Source organism: Triturus cristatus, chromosome 9, assembly GCF_964204655.1.
Source record: "Triturus cristatus chromosome 9, aTriCri1.1, whole genome shotgun sequence".
Taxonomy (NCBI): Eukaryota; Metazoa; Chordata; class Amphibia; order Caudata; family Salamandridae; genus Triturus; species Triturus cristatus.
In genome coordinates, this window is record NC_140592.1 from 381,958,462 (window position 1) to 381,977,253 (window position 18,792).

Below are 18,792 nucleotides of genomic sequence, written 5' to 3' on the forward strand. Positions count from 1 at the left end.
GAGTACCTGTATTTCTCAAGAAAAACGTAATACTTTTAATTGCAGAGTACCTGAACTTCTATTTTTCCATTTCAAGCACTGATAGTAATACTTGTTCATCACAACAAATGCAATATTACTTCTTCTTTAGCAGTTATGCTTGCATAACTGAAATCCACAAGATGACAAACCCATGTCATGTCATTCATACTTGGAGACAAATATCATTGAGGCTTCAGTAAAGTGTACCCAGGGAATTTGAAAGTCAAATCCTGTTATTTGGAAGCACTAGGTTGTTAGGTCTGAAGTTAGGCAAGACTTTTTCATTTTCCAAAAAGTGACATACTTACATATAGGCAGGCAGTGGTGGCCGGTATGGCACGCGGGTGGCAGGGCGGGCACGGGGATTCGCACGCGTGGTGAAGGGGTACGGAGATAAAACAAACTTACCTTGAAGCCGGGTCCTGCGTTTCTGCTCCTGCTCTCATGCTTCCAACTACAGGAAGCAGGCAGCCAGGCTCCCTCCCCTAAGACAATCACAACGCTTCAGTGCAGCATTGTGATTGATCTGAGAGCCATGATATGGCGTCAGCTAGGGGCTGGAGGGGTGGGCATGTTCTTCATGCAGGCTGTAATGCAGCCTGCATGTAGAACGGGGAAAGTGCACATGACTGGTTTGGGCGGCCCGAGAGACCCAACCAAACAGTCGTTGCGCACTTAGGAGTGGGCAAACCACTCCGAGAGCAGAGCAGCCCCACCCGCTCGCTCGCAAAGCAGCAGGACACAAAGCATAAAATGATAATAACTCTAACTTATCAATTTATGTCTCTACTTGGCACTGATTAAAAGCAGTGGGGCGACGCTCCTCCACTGTAGGCAGGGCCGGCATTGGCGCTGGTGGCGCCCGGTGCGTCAAGCTTTTTTTGCCCCCCCAAAATGATCTTCACCTCAGATTTATATCGCCCTCAGCAAAAGTGCCCCTCCTCTCTCCATGGACCTTCTCTTGCATACATTTCATTTTCTTTTTTTTTAAAGACTGGGTTTACTAATCCACTCAGCTATCCACAAAAAATGCAGATCTGTTCTTTGCAGCAGACCTATTAACCCTTTGCACTGCTTCATGGCGAGTCAAAACTGCCACCAGACAAAACTCAATTTCTCTCTTTCTAGAAGGAACATTAATTACAAGAGTTAACTTGACGTTTGTATTGCTTACTGCCTGAAAGCTGTATGCACATGTAACTCGGCAGCAGGTGCCCACTAACTCTGGGTACCCAAGTGACTATTGCCGATTCTTAAATGAAAACATTTTTAATTGTGTAAAGGTATATTTTATTTCCTTTTTCGGAGACGATAAAGTAGATAGGCTACTAAGTTATATATTGGATCAAAGTGTAAAACATCCTCGAGCATTACAGCATAATTACAGCCCACCAGAAAACTTTACCTAATTCCAAACTCTGATAAAACAGGTGAAAGACTCAAGTAATTCGTTTTCTGGGGCTTCTGGCTTGTGTTTAAGCTATGAAGTTGTTGAATTGTGCAGACTCGTACATGTTTAACACTGTGCTTACACCGTGTTATTATGAAATTTAAGTTCAATTCTTTTTTTAATCTGAGAATATACGAGAAGTTATTTACATGTTTTCTCTAGCATGGATGACATACATCATGAAAACTTTATTTCAGGCAGCTCCCCTTAAAGAGAAATAATAGTTCTTGGCAGGAAGATTCCGCTGACTGGCCTTCAGATGGGACAGAATCAGTCGCTTATGTGAAAATGTAACCTCTGAATCCCCAATCCATATTAGACTTTGAGTCCCCAGACTAGTTAAACCACACATTTATTCGGGTGCAGTTTAACTCAATAAATTAGGATATCACTCTTACCAATCTGTTGTCTATAAAGTACACCTAAGTTTCACAATTATGGGCCAATGAAACGCTGCTTGGAGGACCTTACCCTGGCACCTACTGATGGGTTTTAGAACAAACACAGGTGGTGGTATTATGCACTAATAGTTCTTATGAGGTCCATTGTCGGGAATAACATTGGTGTGCAACCACTTCAGTATGAGTATTACACTTAAGTAAATTTAGAATTTTATTTGAGCCTTATCAGTTCCACTGATGATTGTAAGCAAATGTGCGTTCACATGCACAGTTTGCCACAAATTCCCCGCAAGTACGTCAGGGTAACCCGAATAGTTTCCAATTTGTAATCTTTAACAATGGTACACACTCTTGAACTTTGTCAAAGGTTGACGTTCAAAAACCTGGCTTCTCATGCCAGCAATGTTCGACATCTCACAGTGATCGACATTGCCGTCTAATTTCTTGACAAAATGTATTATTTGGTCAGGAACTCTGTACGTACATCTCTAAATCCAATAGCAGACAAAAATTAATCTAACATGGAAGTCGCGTACCACGGCATATGGTCGATGTCATAAGTCCGAGGTTTCCACCCAAGTCAAAGTGCAAAAGAAAAAGAATACAGCAAACAATTCCGGACATAACCAAGAGATGGCCAAATTATCAACAGCATGTGCACCTAGAAGAGATTTCACACTGAACAATTTCCCAATATTCATTAGAGTAGAAATGTCTTGTAGAGAGCCTCCACACGCTCTTGTAAAGTCTTCAACTCTTATAACCTTGTTGCCAATGCTACTGGTCCAGTGTGCTTTAAGATTCACCACTGACCAGCAACTTTCCTGAAAATATATCGGTAAGAGATGGAATGGAAAGTTGTTTTTGACCTTGGTCCCACAAAAGCTTCTAAGAGACCTGGCCCTGCTCCATATCTTTTGAGGATCTACCACCATTGAGTCTAATTCTCTCTCTCTCTCTCTCTCTCTCTCTCTCTCTCTCTCTCTCTCTCTCTCTCTCTCTCTCTCTCTCTCTCTCTCTCTCTCTCTCTCTCTCTCTCTCTCTCTCGAACTGAGACTACAAAAAAGCAATACAGAGCAATTTGCTGGTCACTTTTTGTCTCCCCAGACACACTTTGAGCCTCATTTTTTCTTGTAATCCCAATTGTTATGCAGATCTTCCTCGTCATGATGCCACATCACAATAAGAATTGGAACAGACTGTTTGCTTTCCCAAAGTTTGCCTAGCTTAGGGCAGGAGACCCCATGTGTGTGTATGCATGCATGCACAGCGGCACATTTTTTAATGCTTTTTGTTATACGTTATTGCAAAAAAACACTCCACGATGGCTGATTCACATGTGCACAGATACCGGTACTCTTGGGGTGGGATTTAGGTGATAGCAGGGAACTACTGTGAACTGGAAAAAAATTAAGTGGTTTGGTTCAAAATCTGTTGGTTGCTAAATTCTGGATTGAGCAGAGATTTGTAGAATTCATTTTGAACGTCAATGCAAAAATACAGTTGCCAATGTACTTTTTAGGTCGCGCCTACGCAGCGTGCATGCGCTGCATAGGAGGGGACCTTTTGGAATCAATCCACTTTTTTCCCCAAAAACGGGCACGTTTTGCATTGCTTTCAATTGCAACGCATGCACGTTTGGCGTTTCCCTTGCGGGAGCGAGCAGCGGCGCCTTGTGTTAGCCATTATTGTGCTCGCTCCCGCAAGGTAAACTCTGCTTGTCCCTGCTATCGTTGTGTAAACTTCGTGCTTGCTAGTGTCCATGCCTTATATGTTCGCTGTGCTTTGTGTAAACTTGCGCCTCTGTCGCCAGTGCAGTGAGAGTGTATGTGTGTGGCCAATGCCTTGACTTTCTGCCTTTGGTTTTGTGTGTCGGTATTCAAGCTTGCTACACTGCTGGCACTGTACTTTGTGTGTGTCTGTTGCTGCATCTTTGTGGGCGCGTGTGTGCCCGTACAATGGGACCGGGTCAGTCATCGTATCGATAGTAAAACCTGACTGGGCTAGACTGACACTGTCTGTGTCAGAACCAGGGTATTGCGGTTCATTCTCCTAGTGTTTTTACACACTCCTCAGTGTGTTATTAAACTGTTCTGACGTAGACTAGAAATATGTATTTTAGTCGTCTGCCAAACACCTGTAATATACCTCAACATCCAAGTCGATATAGAGGTAAAATAGCGTATACACACTTCATGAGTGGCTGGCCAGTCCCAGTAAAATCGATGTATGGATAGACTGTTTATGCTGTCGCAGCTTTATCTATTGATTTGTGCGAGGGACGCTTGCACTGAAATTCCATGAAGTACCTCTTCTGTGTATGTGGGACACTTGCACGTCTGCTTCCCATACCTCATCTGTTCTGTGAGTTAGTGAAGTTTGTCTCGGCTCGCTGTACTTTACCTGAAGGAAGCTTGTACTGCTGTTGGAAGTACTCTGCTACTACCCGACCTGCCCTTGCTATATTGCTATATATATATAGTACGAATGGACTGTTCAATGCGATAACTTTTCTGTACAGCTGTAAATGTTTGTACTGCACGTGCTGTACCGTCTTTTATGAGTGAAGCTTGCGTCACCCAGTGCTGTGTACATTGGAGCGTAGCCATATCTCTCTGTGACGGGTGCCTTTTTAGTTTTAGCATATGAAGTCATCTCGCCCTGAGGGACAGGGGCTCTTAGGGCCTGGCTGAGTGCAGGGCAGGCAGACATTTGCCATGAGTTGTCTGCGGGGTGCTGGTGGCGAGCCTTCATGACGCTGTGTATGTACCTAAGGAGACGATTACGGGGAGAGGGGTATGATGTCCGCTTCACCACGAGTGCCACGTAATAACACGCCACATAATTACACTACTCAATACAATATAATTACACACACATAACACTTAAAACCACATAATTACACCACGTAATTACACTCTACTAAATGCAACATACACTCCGCATAATACAACTCAGTGCCACATAATTATATGCTACATAATTATACTGCACTCAATGCAACACACTTCAAATACCACCCACTGCCACATAATTACACATACCCCCCACATACCACTCAGTGCCACCTAATTACATGCCACATAATTACACTATGCTCAATACAACATAAATACAAAACGCATCACTCAGTGCCACATAATAACACGCCACATAATTACACTATACTCAATGCAATACAAATACACTCCACATAAATAATTACACTATACTCAATGCAACACAAATACACTCCACATAACATTCAGTACCACATAATTACACACCACGTAATTACACTGTACTCGATGCACCATAAATACACTCCACATAATACCACTAAGTACCACATAATCACACATCACAATTGCACTCTATTAAATGCAACATAAATACACTCCACATAATACCACTCAGTGCCACATAATTACACACCACATAATTATACTCTACTCAATGCAACATAAATACACTCCACATAATACCACTAAGTAACACATAATTACACACTATTCAATGCAACATAAATACACTACACAACACTCAGTACCACATAATTACACACCACATAATTACTCTACACTCAATGCAAAATAAATACATTCCACATACCACTCTGGGCCACATAATTACATGCCACATAATTACACTCTACTCAATGCAACATTAATACACTCAATATAATAACACTTAGTGCCACATAAGTACACGTCACATAATTACATTCTATTCAATGCAACAAATACACTCCACATAATACCACTGTACCACATAAGTACGAAAAAAATAAAAACATTTTTTATGTTAAAATCTGTTTTTAATCAGGTTGTTCAGTTGTATATAATGTCGTCTTGGTTTTTATAAAAGTAACAAAAATGCTCAACACTTTCAGTATAACTTTTCAACATAATGCACATCAGCCACAATGCTCTACAACATTGCCAAAATTTCAGGATATACACATAAGGTCCCAAAAGCGAGACCTATTGGCTATGCCAATGCTTGTTTGATTTTGGAGTTAGCCAAGACCCTTTGATTTTATTAAAATTATATGTATAATGCCAGGGTCGGACTGGGTCATAAAATAGGCCCAGGCACCAAAATAAGTGACTATTACTGAAGCAGATAGCTAAAAAAAGTGGTACTATTGGGAGAAATCAGCAGTAAAAACCGGCACATCTGGTCATAAAACCGGCCCACAGCTGCTTTAACAAAAAAAAGACCCACACACTGAGCTGTCAGGCCAGCCCATTGGGCACGGCCCTATTGCCCTATAGGCCAGTCCGACCCTGTATAATACACCTACTTATAGGGGCTTTCAATCTGCCATCTTCATCCATTAGTCTGTTATTCTGTCGTTCACATTTCTCTTCTGCCCACAAAAAAGCATGGGGCAGTGGGTCAGCCCTTTTCAGCCATTGACTAAATTCAGAGTGACTGCATTCTGCCCTTTCAAACCAAGCACATGCACACAGCGCAGTTCCCTTAAGCTGCAGAGGACTAGCATGGCCATGTTTGTTTTTGAGACCAACAAACATTTTTTTGTCCTATCCCCAATATGTGTTTTGTTTTTATTGCGCAGGGCGTCATAGCTCCCCAAACAATAGTTTTGCAAACTTCATGACAAAACAAGCATTGCCAAAGCCAAATGGCTGGATGCCAATACCAGGCCTACCACCTTTGACAATGCAAATTTTACCCATGCAGACTTATCCAATCTGTGTATGAGTGATATATGGTTTCTGATGAAGTGTTTGGATCGTTTATTTTATGAATATAATATTTGTAATACTGGTTCCTCTTTCTTCAGGTGCAGCAATTACATTGGTTTCTGGTGAAAATATTTCCAAGACATCATCGATCAGTGAGGACGCCGCAGTTTTTTCTGCTGAAGAGATGCAGAGAACATTGATGTCGGAGGTCAGAATTAACAACAATAAGGCCACTCCTTCTTTCCTAACATCTGCTCCTCCCATGATGCAGAGCCCTCCATCGTGGAGGAGATGGTTCACCACACGGGAGCAGGGCCATCTCTCTCCAGGGAAACTAGGAACTTGGAAGGCTGGGGGCCTTCCTGTTAATCACCATCTCACTGGCATTCATAAGCTTCAGAATAAGTCAACAAAACCGTGTGGGCTACGTCGCTCTCTGAGTTTGCCAGAGAATATCTCTGAGACAGTGGAGGATGAGCTGACAGAAGCTCTGCGTGAAGCCACACTGGAATCGCCAACGGGCTGCAAGGAGCTGCAGGAGTCAGACAGATATGATTCCTCTTTTGGGAAAACCGACATCACAGATGGGAAGCTGGTCAGAGATGTAGATACAAGTATCCCTTTGGGACCACAGTTCACCAGCATAGATGTGAATTATGAACCCGACATTCCACATAAACTTGAGCTTGAACTGCCACTGGTACTTGATAATCTGGATGCCAAACAAAGCAATGAGGGTAGTGTCTTGGAGAACATTGAAATGTTCAGTCCACAGCTCTCAGGAGGAGAAACACAGCATAGTGAAAATAAATTTATGGAGAGTCCCTCACCCCCAAAGTGGGAAAATAACTTGCACACTGACGGGTTTCAGAATGGCCATATTTCGAGACTCCACATGTACTCTAAGCTGGTTGCACCAAACAGAAATGTCCAGGAGTTGGCACTGAACTTGCATTGTTCACCAGTTCAGCTATATGCGAGTCTTCCTGAGAGCAAGGACTTGGAAGGTCGAGTAAGAACACTTAGACGCCAAGGAGCTAGAAGGTACGGGCGCTCTCTCAGCCATGAGAGTGCTCTGGCCATAAGGACTGCTGCAGCCACTTCCTTGCATATTGATGACCCACGTGAGGGACATGTGGATGTGTCACCTTCTCAGATAGAGGTAGATGTGGACAGTAAGATGACTAGCCAAGCCAGCGTACAACCCCTGAAGAGTCCTGTGAAAAGGATGAGTGGCTGCAATCGCCAAATCTTTATCAGCCGAAAGCACATAACTCTGACATTTGGTGGGCTAAGAAGTAGGAGGGAGGAAACTGAGGACAAATCAGCACAGGATGTCTTGGTGAAGAGTCCATTACCTCAGAAACCTTCCAGCATAAGCCATGAAAATGCGGATGCTGATCTTGAGAGTCCAGATTCCCCTTTTTCCACCTCTGTTTCTCCAACCAATCTCTGGTGGAAGAGTCACTTTCAGGCAGAGAGGCCTAAGGATACTGCAGTCCCCGAAATTATCACGTGGTAAGGCCTGTTCTCCTCAGTGCAGATAGTGCTGTAGATTTGTGATCCAATGGTAGGTGCTTCAAATTTAACACTGCAACCTATCCATTCATGCCATCAAAGTGCTTGAACAGTTCCGTCAAGGATACTTTTGCAATCCTTTTAGTGGTTTACTCCGTGTAAAAGTCCACATTTGTACCAGCAGTAAAGGGCGCAGCCATGTACCACAGACTACATTATTTTTGGGAGTTTTCGATCGTCGAATGCTGATTTCCTTCAGTCTCTATGAGCAGTGTTACCTTGTTCCAATTTGAAAAACAAAGAGAAAAAGGTTGTCTGACTTGTTTGACTGCCTTTACATTTTATGGCTGGACTTTATATATATTAGTTTACCTCTCCCGGTGAATAAGAGTTTAAATATTAATATATTTACAAGGCCCTTTAGGCTTATTAAATAACCACAATGTCTTTGCTCCTCAGTTTCCTTTTCCTTCACTTTGCTTCCTTCTTTGTTGATTTTTTTTTTTTATCCAGTCTTATTTTTCATTTGCTGCCTTCACTTTCCTTTTATACTTTTCAAATTCTTGTTTCTTTCCAATACTGTTATTTTTATTACCATTCTGACCTTTATTCGGTCTGTCATTCTCAATATACTAAAAACTTTTCTCTCATAATTTATAGAAATGCCTTTGTAGTGCTGATCCTGTGCAACTGCCGTATTCCAAGATTGGTTCCCATGGATTTGCCATTGTGTCTCACAGATTTTTTTTTAAAAGTTGATAAACTTGCCATAGATCTTTTAATCGTAGTTGAACAATGAAGACAATAAAATAAATTATGGTACTCTGGTAAAATAATCCCAACTCGACTAGGAATTCAGTACAGTACTGTAACGCTATATAATATTTTAATATATAACTGTTTCTCGTCCTCTCTCTACTTTCCATGTTATTGATCTTTGTTTTTTGTGTCTTTTATTTCCCTCCACCTCTGCTGGTGGGTGCATGGTTGGCTATGGAGAAGCGTCCACTGTGATGCATATGGTCTTATTTTTGAAAATGATAGGTGTGGGTGGAATTTCTAGGTAACAGTCTGTCACTTAAATAGGTAACAGTAATGGGTAGTTTCTACTGCACAGCCAAAGAATATTGAAGAAAAGATCCAAGACCACTTACTGTCTTTATGCCCAAGAGATGCAGAAACTCCCATACTTTTAGGAAGACCTCGGGCATTGCCCTATCTACTTGTCCATGTTTTTATTTTTTAAAGATTTCAATACATCCCCTACACCAGTCTGTTAGCCATTTTGCTGTCATATCTGAGGCAACTGTGTTTTGTTATTAATTTAAAATGTCGATGATTGTGTTTTCCTACCATAATCTATGTATATATTAATTTTCCAAAATAAAAAACTTTTTTATTAAGGTGTTCTCTTTTACCATGAGCACTGGTATTATGGATTTTTCTTCTAGAGATATGTTTTTAAGACTGGGTTTTGTACAAAGAATAAGTTAAATTTTTCTCCTTTTTCAGGTTAATTTCACGAAGCTACGTATGAAAACGGTAGAGACTAGGCCAAGTGATGTTTCTTTTGTATTTAACTCCGACCACTCGCCACCAGACCATCCGGATAGGGCTCGGTTCAATTGGGTGGGTCAGGCCCACTCTAGGCCATTCAGAACTTAAAAACAAGCCTTTTTCACCCTGTCTCACAGAGGTGCGAAACCCTATGGTCTCTGCCTCACTGTTCATTTAGTTAGTCACACGTATGTTAGTTTTCAGGCCTGGGGACAAGTGTGAAGTCAGCGGGAATAGTAGCTGCTATGATGCACAAATGAACAGCTTGGACATCCTGAACACTTTCACTTACTCACTCACTCACTTACTTACTCAGGGCCGGACTGGGAACCGAAACCTGGCCTGGCAAACTGCTCGGCTGGCCCCCAGGCGGGGGTGGGGGGGGGGGGGTTTGCGGCCGACCTATTTTCTATGGCCAGTTTTGGTCGATTTTGTTACAGGGGGCCAATATTGCCAGCCCCGGTAACCAAAACGGCCCCCAGGGGGCCCAAAACCGGCCCCTACCCCAGCGACCCACCGAGGGGAAATGCCCGGTGCCCGCTATGGCCAGTCCGGCCCTGCTCACACTAAAGAAGCTGCAGGCTCCCATCACAAGGTACCTTGAAGCTGAAAACAGTGATATGACAAACGCTTTGTAAAGGATTTTCCTTTTCCCAGAAAAGTGAAAAAGTGTATACAATTACGAAATACATTTACTCGGGGTTTATTTTATTTTCTGTCTGCTGTGAGGCCATTTCTAACTTGCAGCATTACATGAAAAATAAATGAATGGAAAAAGTTAAAATAAATGTTTATCTTGTCATTGGCTGAATGAAAGAACATTCTATGCATCATTACATACATTCATATGTATGTAGATGGTTACAAGTAAAAGTGATTCCTTATGCAGAGACCTTTATGCAAACGATAGAACACTTTTTAAAATTCTCAGCAGTCCTCTCTGGAATTCATTCTTATGAGGCTTATAACATGGTTGACTCATAGTCAACTAATAGGACCACTTGTGGCAAAGTATGAGGTAGTAGTTTTAACATAAAAAGCAAGTGGTTATATATTTATTTTAGGATTTTTTTTTGTTTTAAGCAAAGCTTTCAACCAAACTTAAAGTTACAGCTGCAACAGGCTACAACACATAACGAAAGAAAGGAACGCAAGGAACAAAATTCAACAAATACTTAAACATGGTTGAGGTGCTTGGTAAAAAGAAAAAAAACATTAGAACACTATAAAAACATCAGTTATTCCTAAACTATACAGTAATTCCTATTGTGTAATATTGATAAACATTCAGAATTAGGTTAGCATTTTTATAGCACTACTATTTTTTTTAAAGCACCTTAACTGATGTATTTCAGTACCTTTGAGATATGAGTTTTAAATTTCTGTGGTATCTCATTAGATACTTCGCAATATATTTGTCTTCTGTTTCTATTATTAGCTAATGTATTTGACTCAAGCTGTTGTCATTGGTGAATGCCTTTGATTTTAGAATGTTAAGATTGTTTAATTCAAATGTATGGTCAGTTGGAGGGATCTCCTGGGCCCTTATGTATGTTGGAAGCTGCTCTCTTATTTCCTTTGAATAAATTCTCAAATGATCTTCTAGAGCGGAGTCTTCTTCAACACTACAAATTTGGCAACGATCTGGGTAAACCCTGTGTGGCTTCCGGGACTTTAAGGTACTGTCTTTTTTTCATATATTGTAGAGGACCCAGTGATTTGTGTTCCATTTATATGGATGGAAACCACAACCACTGGAGCCTTTTAAATATCGCATCTGCTTCTATGCATTTATTTTAGTCATTTTTGGATTTTGGGAATCTTTATTTTCATTGCTGTTTTTGAATTATCCTGAGTGCGCAACGGCACACATGCGGAAGCCTTGGAGGTATCTCAGTACAGTGTCACGAGGAGTGTTTCATGCATTACTTCACTCCTAGCAACTGTTGCTAGAGTCACTCTTCGTTGTCTGGAGTTCCATACAGCATTAGTATGCTTCTAGTCAGATGTTAGTTTCCTTTTCATGTCTGCGAGGCATCAGCTCTCCAATATTCTTCAGCGCTAGTCATATTTTATTCAGCTTTTAATTGGCTCTGTAAAGATGACAAGAAACTCTTCAGAGTTCAGGTAAGTTTATTACTTAATAGCTCCAGACACGTCTGGTTGGAATGTTGACCAACGTTATCTGAAATAACAACCACTGAGCAACCGACAACAGTGGAATCTTAGAAATGGGGTGACACACAGTGCCAATGAGATAGGATGGAATGTGTCACATCATAAAAGTGGGAGAATCACGCTGCATTGCATCATTACAACACATCCGCCTCTTACATAATTAACTAAATGATCATGATAAAGAAGGGATAGATCAACACAAAAAAGATGGGGTAGTAAATAATAATGGAGAGTACAAGTTTAGAAACTACAATGCAAATGGGAACCAATGTTTCATGTAACAAGGGGAAAATGTTTCTCAAACATGACTACACAACTGTAATATAGTCATCATATTTCTTTGGCTTGATTGTAGGTCTGCCAAATGTACCAGTAATGTCTTGACTATCCACTGGATTTTCCAATCCTAAAGATGGACCAAGACCACCTCTATGGCCAATCATACAATCGGTGGATGATTCAGTGAAGTTGGTCTTTCCGACATCACCATTTCTTTCACCATCACATTCTCAGTATTGTGTAATTTGGGCAACTCATTTATCATCAAAGTCTAACTAAATATCACGGTTATCTTCATCCATACTATGAAGTTCATTATCACGTGACCTTCCTTTGGACACACATTTGGCCTGACATTCCCATTGACTGCGTTGCGACACATTTCACAGATGCGCAAAGGACAGGTGAATCTGCTCTCACCTTTCCTGAGTTTTTTTTCTCCATGCGACTTTTGACCCAATCATCACATTTGAACACATCAGTTTCACACCATTTTTTTTATCATACCGTTCTTTGTAACTTTCCTGTCCTACTGCTATATTTTTCCCTCACTAATTCCGGGGACAACTCAACTTGTTTAGAAACAGGCATCCAACTCAAGTCTTTACTCAAAGCTTGCCTACTCCTCATCATGAAAGGACTATTGCCCGCGTAGGCCCAAATTAATTTGAAAATCTCATCTTCCCACTTCAACTTACTACTCCTTGACAATTGAATGTTTTCTTTGAGCACTCTGTTGAAGCGCTCAACTTGGCCATTTCCTTCGGGATGACAGACTGATGTAATATTATGCTTAATGCAATTACGATTCAAAAACTCCTTGAAAGATTACATGAATTGTGTGCCATGATCTGTGATTACACATTTGGGGAAGGCCTTCTCTCATGAATATCTTGTCCAAAAATGAAATATTTGCACAGTCTGCATTACGAGCAATTCCAATATTGGGTCATTTCGAAAAATGATCAACAAGTACTAAAATATACTTACACATTGAATCCGTTACATCAACTGGGCCAACTATATCCAGTCCTACTCTCTCCCATGACATACTTGGACTTTCAATGGGACTCAAAGGAGGTCAGAATCATTGCACGTAACACACTTTCACCAACGACTCAATTTGTGTATCAAGACCAGGCCACCAATAATTATTCTTCACCCGTTTGGTTTTTGAAATGCTAAGGCGACCCTCATGGCGTAATCCTAGTCTACTTTTCCTTTAGCTGATGGATGGGATCACCTTACCAGATCTGAAAAGTAAACCATCCTCCACACACAATTCATTACTGACTTCCCAATATAATCTTTCTTCCATTTTGAGTTTTCTCTCTTTGGGCAATCTTTGGTTACAAACTCACTAATTCTCTGCAACCCACTATCTCTGGACAAGTGATCTTTCCACTTGGGAAGTGTAATGCCTTCCAAACCATAATTGAATAATAAAGCCATAATCATCCTCTAACCATTGTAATGGTACCCTGCTCAGAAAGTCTGCCACTCTATTCTTGACCCCTGGCCAGTACTCCACATTATACGTGTAGTCTAGTACCTTCACATACATCCTACTAAGTCTAGGGGAAACATTCTGAGGACCACCAGTGGACAATATTTTTGTAAGGGGTTTCTGATCCGAACGCAGTAATACATGAAATCCCCAAACATACATGCGGAAATGATTTAGATCCCATGTACATGCTAATGTAACGCGCTCTATAACTGAATATCTTTCTTCAGCTGAGGTAAGAGAACGTGAAGCAAAGGCAACCACCCACTCATTATTTTCTTTGTAATGTTGCGAAAGGACCACCCCCAAACCTTTATTGCTGGCATCTGCAGTTACTATGATCTGAGATGTGGCAATCAAAACCTTTAAGAAAAGGTGCACTGCAGATATTTTTTCAATATGTCAAATGATTCCTTGCATACTGTAGACCACACTAATCTCACTTTGTTTTTAAGAATTTGAGAAATATGGTGAGTTTTCTCTGAATTTAAAGAAAATGAATTTTGAATAGTACTCTGTCAGTCCAAGAAATGCATCTGGCATCTTTTCCAGTGGGACTGGGTACATTCACGATTGCATCAAAAGGTCCTGCTTAGGTTTGATACCATCCTTGCTTATGCTGTGACCTAAATACACTACATCTTTTTGTGCAAACCTGCACTTGCTAAACTCCCCTAGTAATCCTTCCAGTTTCAAGATCTCCAAAACTTGCTTTAGTCTGGCATCATGTTCCCTTTATTGCTGCCCATGATCAAGGTATCATCCTGGAAAAACATCACGCCAACCACCCCTTAAAAATCTTTTGTCGTAATTCTCTGAAAAAGGGCAGCTGCGGATGGAAAACCCAAAAGGTACCCTGGTAAACTGGAAGCAACCAAATGGTGTAATGAATATCGTGTACTTTTTACTACCAGCATGTAATGGTACCTGATGGTATGCTGAATCTAAATCTGTTTCGAGAACCGACCCATACCTTTTGTGACAGTAAACATTTTGCTAATGCAAGATAAAGGAAACTGAGCCACAAGTATATTTTTGAGTTCCCTAAGGTCAATGCATTACCTAACCTTGCCATTGGGGTGTTTGACAGCTACCAATGGAGAAACCCATTCAGCAGATTCCACCTGTTCAATGATGCAATCCGTAACTAACTTTTGTAACTTGCTGTGTACCTCATTTCTGATGGAAATAGGTAAACACCTAACTTTGCGAATACAAGGTACAGCAGTGGGTTTCATTTCAATCCTGTGTGCAAAATCATTCAACAAGCCCACTGTACCTGAAAAAACCTCATGAAACTCTTTGACCAACTCAGGACAATTATCATCCATCTCATTAATCGATAAAACAGGATCAGCGCGATTGAGGATAATGCCCAGCTCACCCTGATCACTCCAGCCTAGCACAGAGGGCCCTTTTTTGCCACAAATAACTTACAATCGGCTTTCCTATTATTGAACTGTAATTCTAGATTCCTGGATACAACAAAATCAATGTTGTGCCCTGTATAGCTTTTGACAATAACATTTAATTTGTCAAGATGAAAACCTAGTTTATCAACAGTGACGCCTCCAAATTTCTTCACTTACAATGATAAATGGTGAACTGGAATCAGCTACTACATTCAACTTCACTCCACCAATGTTTACTTCACGTATAGTTTTTTTTTAACCTTGACAAGATTAACATCCAAAATGTCGCAATCTATGCAGCACACATAGTTAACATTAGAGGAATCTGAATGGTCTGAAACCTCAGTTTCTTTCGTTATCCTCTTGCAGACGCTGTACTTTTCTATTACAATTAATTTTTCTTCTACAGATTTTGGCATAATATCCAACCATCCTACATAGGGAACATTTTGATACTTAGCTGGACACTTCTTGAAATACGCTAAATGCTCCCCTGAACCACGAAGATAGCATTTCCTGCTTGTCACTTGGTGTCCTCTAAGTATGCTTTTGCTTTCAACTTTTTTGTTCCTACTAGAACTAATCTTACTAACTAATTTGAAATCACTTGACTCTTCGAGCTTATCCTGTATATTAGGATTGCTTGCATGCATAATTATTTGGTCTCAGATAAGTTTCTCTTGTAAAACACCAAATGCATGTTAAAGCCAATGCCCTTAACACTGATACATAATCATCCACACTTTCAGTTTTCCCTTGTTTTCATTGGAAAAATGTTTACCTTTCCACTGCCACACACACACTTGGCAAAAAGTGAGCATCCAGATCTTCTAACGCTTGAGTAAAGACATCACATCGCTCTCATCGTTTTTTTCTCAATTTGATTAAATGTTTTAAGACCACCCGGACCGAAACAATATAACCACACTTTTGTTTTCTTCTCTGCAGTAAAATCCTCATCCTCAAAAGTGTCCATGTAATTACAAAAATACTCATTCCATTCCTTCCAGGGCATGCATGCTTCGCCCACGAAAGGAAGAAACGGTTGAGTATTGGTTAAATTCAATGCGCACATTGCTCAAACCAAACTTGTACCGTAAGCAAATTTTGCAAGCGTTAATAATGAAAAGAAATGACCACCCACTTACTTAATATAGTGAGATAGAAATGAATGCACGAATACAAAGTTCCTTGTTAGCCTATAATTAAATGCTTTAATTTTCCTTCTAATACCAAAATATAGGACTCTGTTACTAAAAGAAAATATACATAATGTTGTACGCTAACTGTTTTTGCTCAAAATACATTCTAAACCTTTCTCCAATTAAACTTGTATACCACACTTTTGTAAACACAGTTACTGTCTATTTCCACAGTTAATCTCTTGCACGTGCTGCAACAAGGGACTCTTGTCCTCGTGGTGAAGTTCTTTTGCTGACCGGCTTCTTCCAAGCTGCGTCGGTAAACTCCCCTCATAAATCTGTGAAGCATTGAAGCCTGTAGACAATATCTGATGTCACTTTGCGCCGTGATGAGTGTTGCCTAGGAAACCTTGCCACGCATCGAAATATGGCTCCCAAGATAGCCGCCCAATGTAGGCTCACATATCTTTTTCCAAAGCTGTTCGGTCGCGTTCCTCAACGGGTAGAACGCAGGCACTCAGGACGGCTCATTGACGTCCTGTCCCTGACATGATCATATCGTGGTGTGCCTCGTCGAGGACACATCCAACACAAAACAGCTAGCTCTCCTCATGGACACAGTCTCCACACAAGCCACAACAGATCCGCAAACCGATCCAAGTAGACGTGGTAAGGCTCAGTTGTGCTGCCAGGGCAGGACCTTTGGGAATCCACTCAGCCTACACTTCCTGATAACATGGTCCGCTCCAAAGCACCAGTGGGTGACCATTCTGTTCAGCGTCTGAAAATCCGCTTGTCGCCACTTTGTAAAGATGGCAAGAAACTCTTCAGGGTTCAGGTAAGTTTATTACTTAACAGCCCCAGACACTTCTGGTTACAATGGTGACATCTTTATCTGAACCAACAACCACTGAGCAACCGACAACAGTGGAATCTTGGAAATGGGATGACACGCAGTGCCAATGATAGGGTGACCAGAATTTTAAAGCCAAAAAACGAGACATATCACAAAAATAGAAGAAGGACTTCAATTTTACTTCAAGCGATGAGAGCGCTCCTCAGCAGAGAATTACAGAACAGGCAGTAAAAACATACATAAAATGTAATTTGTAAACCCAGTAGCTTACCTGTTAATTAAATTGCTTTCTTGAAACAACTGCTAACTTTCTCTGCTTTGTTAAACATAAAAAACACCTCCCACCGTTTTCAGACGACCCTCTCTAAAAACTGGGACATGAGCTAAATTTCTTGAAATTTGCTGGGACAGCTGGTTAAAAACAGGGACCGTCCTGGCAAAACGGGGACGCCTGGTCACCCTAGCCAATGAGCTAGGATGGAATGTGTTACATTATAAAGGTGGGAGAATCGAGGGGGCGGAGCTAGCCACGCCGGAAGATGGCTGCTTTCTGAGCGAGCTCCTTCGGTCGCTCTAAACAGCCTTCATCTATCCTGTGATTCCAGCCTGCTGACGAACTGAAAGTGGTGAAATATTGAATCGGAACACTTTGGCATCCCATTGAGCCGACTCTTACACTCAAAGACGTCCTGAGGCCGAAGGATTTTTTTACGGGAGAAAAAATTGATTTAGTGGGTTTTAGGGAACTCATTTTTGAATTCAAAGGGAGGTCTTCGGTGGGGAAACTTTATGTAGCATTAGAGGGTCCTCCTGTACTAGGATGGATTGATCAGAGGAATCTCAATATTATTTTGAACCCGAATGGAGTGGAACAAGTCATGATTTTAGACCACAGTACAGATTATCAAATTAATCTTAAAAGTAAATTTCCAGAAGTTTTCAATGATAAAGTAGGTCAGTTAAATGGATATGTCCATAAAATTATATTGAAGGAGAATGCACAACCTATGGTACAAAAATCTAGACACATCCCTTGGGCTGCTCGAGAAGAAGTAGATAAGGAGTTAAAACGTCTTTTGGATGATAAGATTATTGAAGAGGTAGAAGCTTCAAATTGGGTTGCACCATTGGTCGTTGTTCGCAAGGCTAATGGCAAAGTCCGCTTATGCATTGACTTGAGGTCTTTGAACAGGAATATAGTAGTGGAGAGGTTTCCATTGCCCAAAATTAATGAGCTAATAGCACATACCAAAGGCATGCAGTGGTTTTCAGTGATTGACTTAACGTCAGCGTATCATCAAATTCCATTACATGATGATAGTAAAAATTTGACAACATTCATGACTCCTCAAGGTTGCTATCTGTTTCTACGCATGCCGCTTGGCCTTGCGTCAGCGGCTGCGGTGTTTCAGAAACTTATGTTTAAATTATTCCATGATTTACCAGCCATTCTTTTCTTTCAGGATAACATCCTGATAATGGGGGAGAACAAGTCTGTACATGATGAAAGAATTCATTATGTCCTTAGAATTCTAAAAGAGAGAGGTCTTACAGCCGAATTGTCGAAGTGTAAATTTGGTGTTGATTCCTTAGATTATTTAGGCCATGAAATCTCTGCAAAGGGCATTAAGCCTAAATCTAAATTAATGAATGCTATAAGAGATGCTCCTCCTCCATCTAATAAGGATGAATTAAGATTCTTTTTAGGGCTCATAGAATTTTACAGTTAGTTTGTCAAGAATTTCTCAGAAAAGACTTAATTTGCGCCGATTGTTGAAGA

General features: G+C 40.9%; 1 protein-coding gene across 2 annotated transcripts in view; it reads left to right on the forward strand.

Annotated features, from left to right (window-relative positions):
* Window positions 1–9,504, forward strand: part of LOC146798001 (uncharacterized) — a 423,068-nt gene extending 413,564 nt beyond the window's left edge. For both annotated transcript variants that reach the window (XM_085625231.1, XM_085625232.1), the window contains one exon: window positions 6,662–9,504. In XM_085625231.1, coding sequence (XP_085481357.1) covers window positions 6,662–8,085 — 1,424 coding nt within the window. In that variant the 3' untranslated portion in view covers window positions 8,086–9,504. The remainder of the gene's footprint in view (window positions 1–6,661) is intronic.
* The last annotated feature ends 9,288 nt before the right edge of the window (window positions 9,505–18,792 follow it).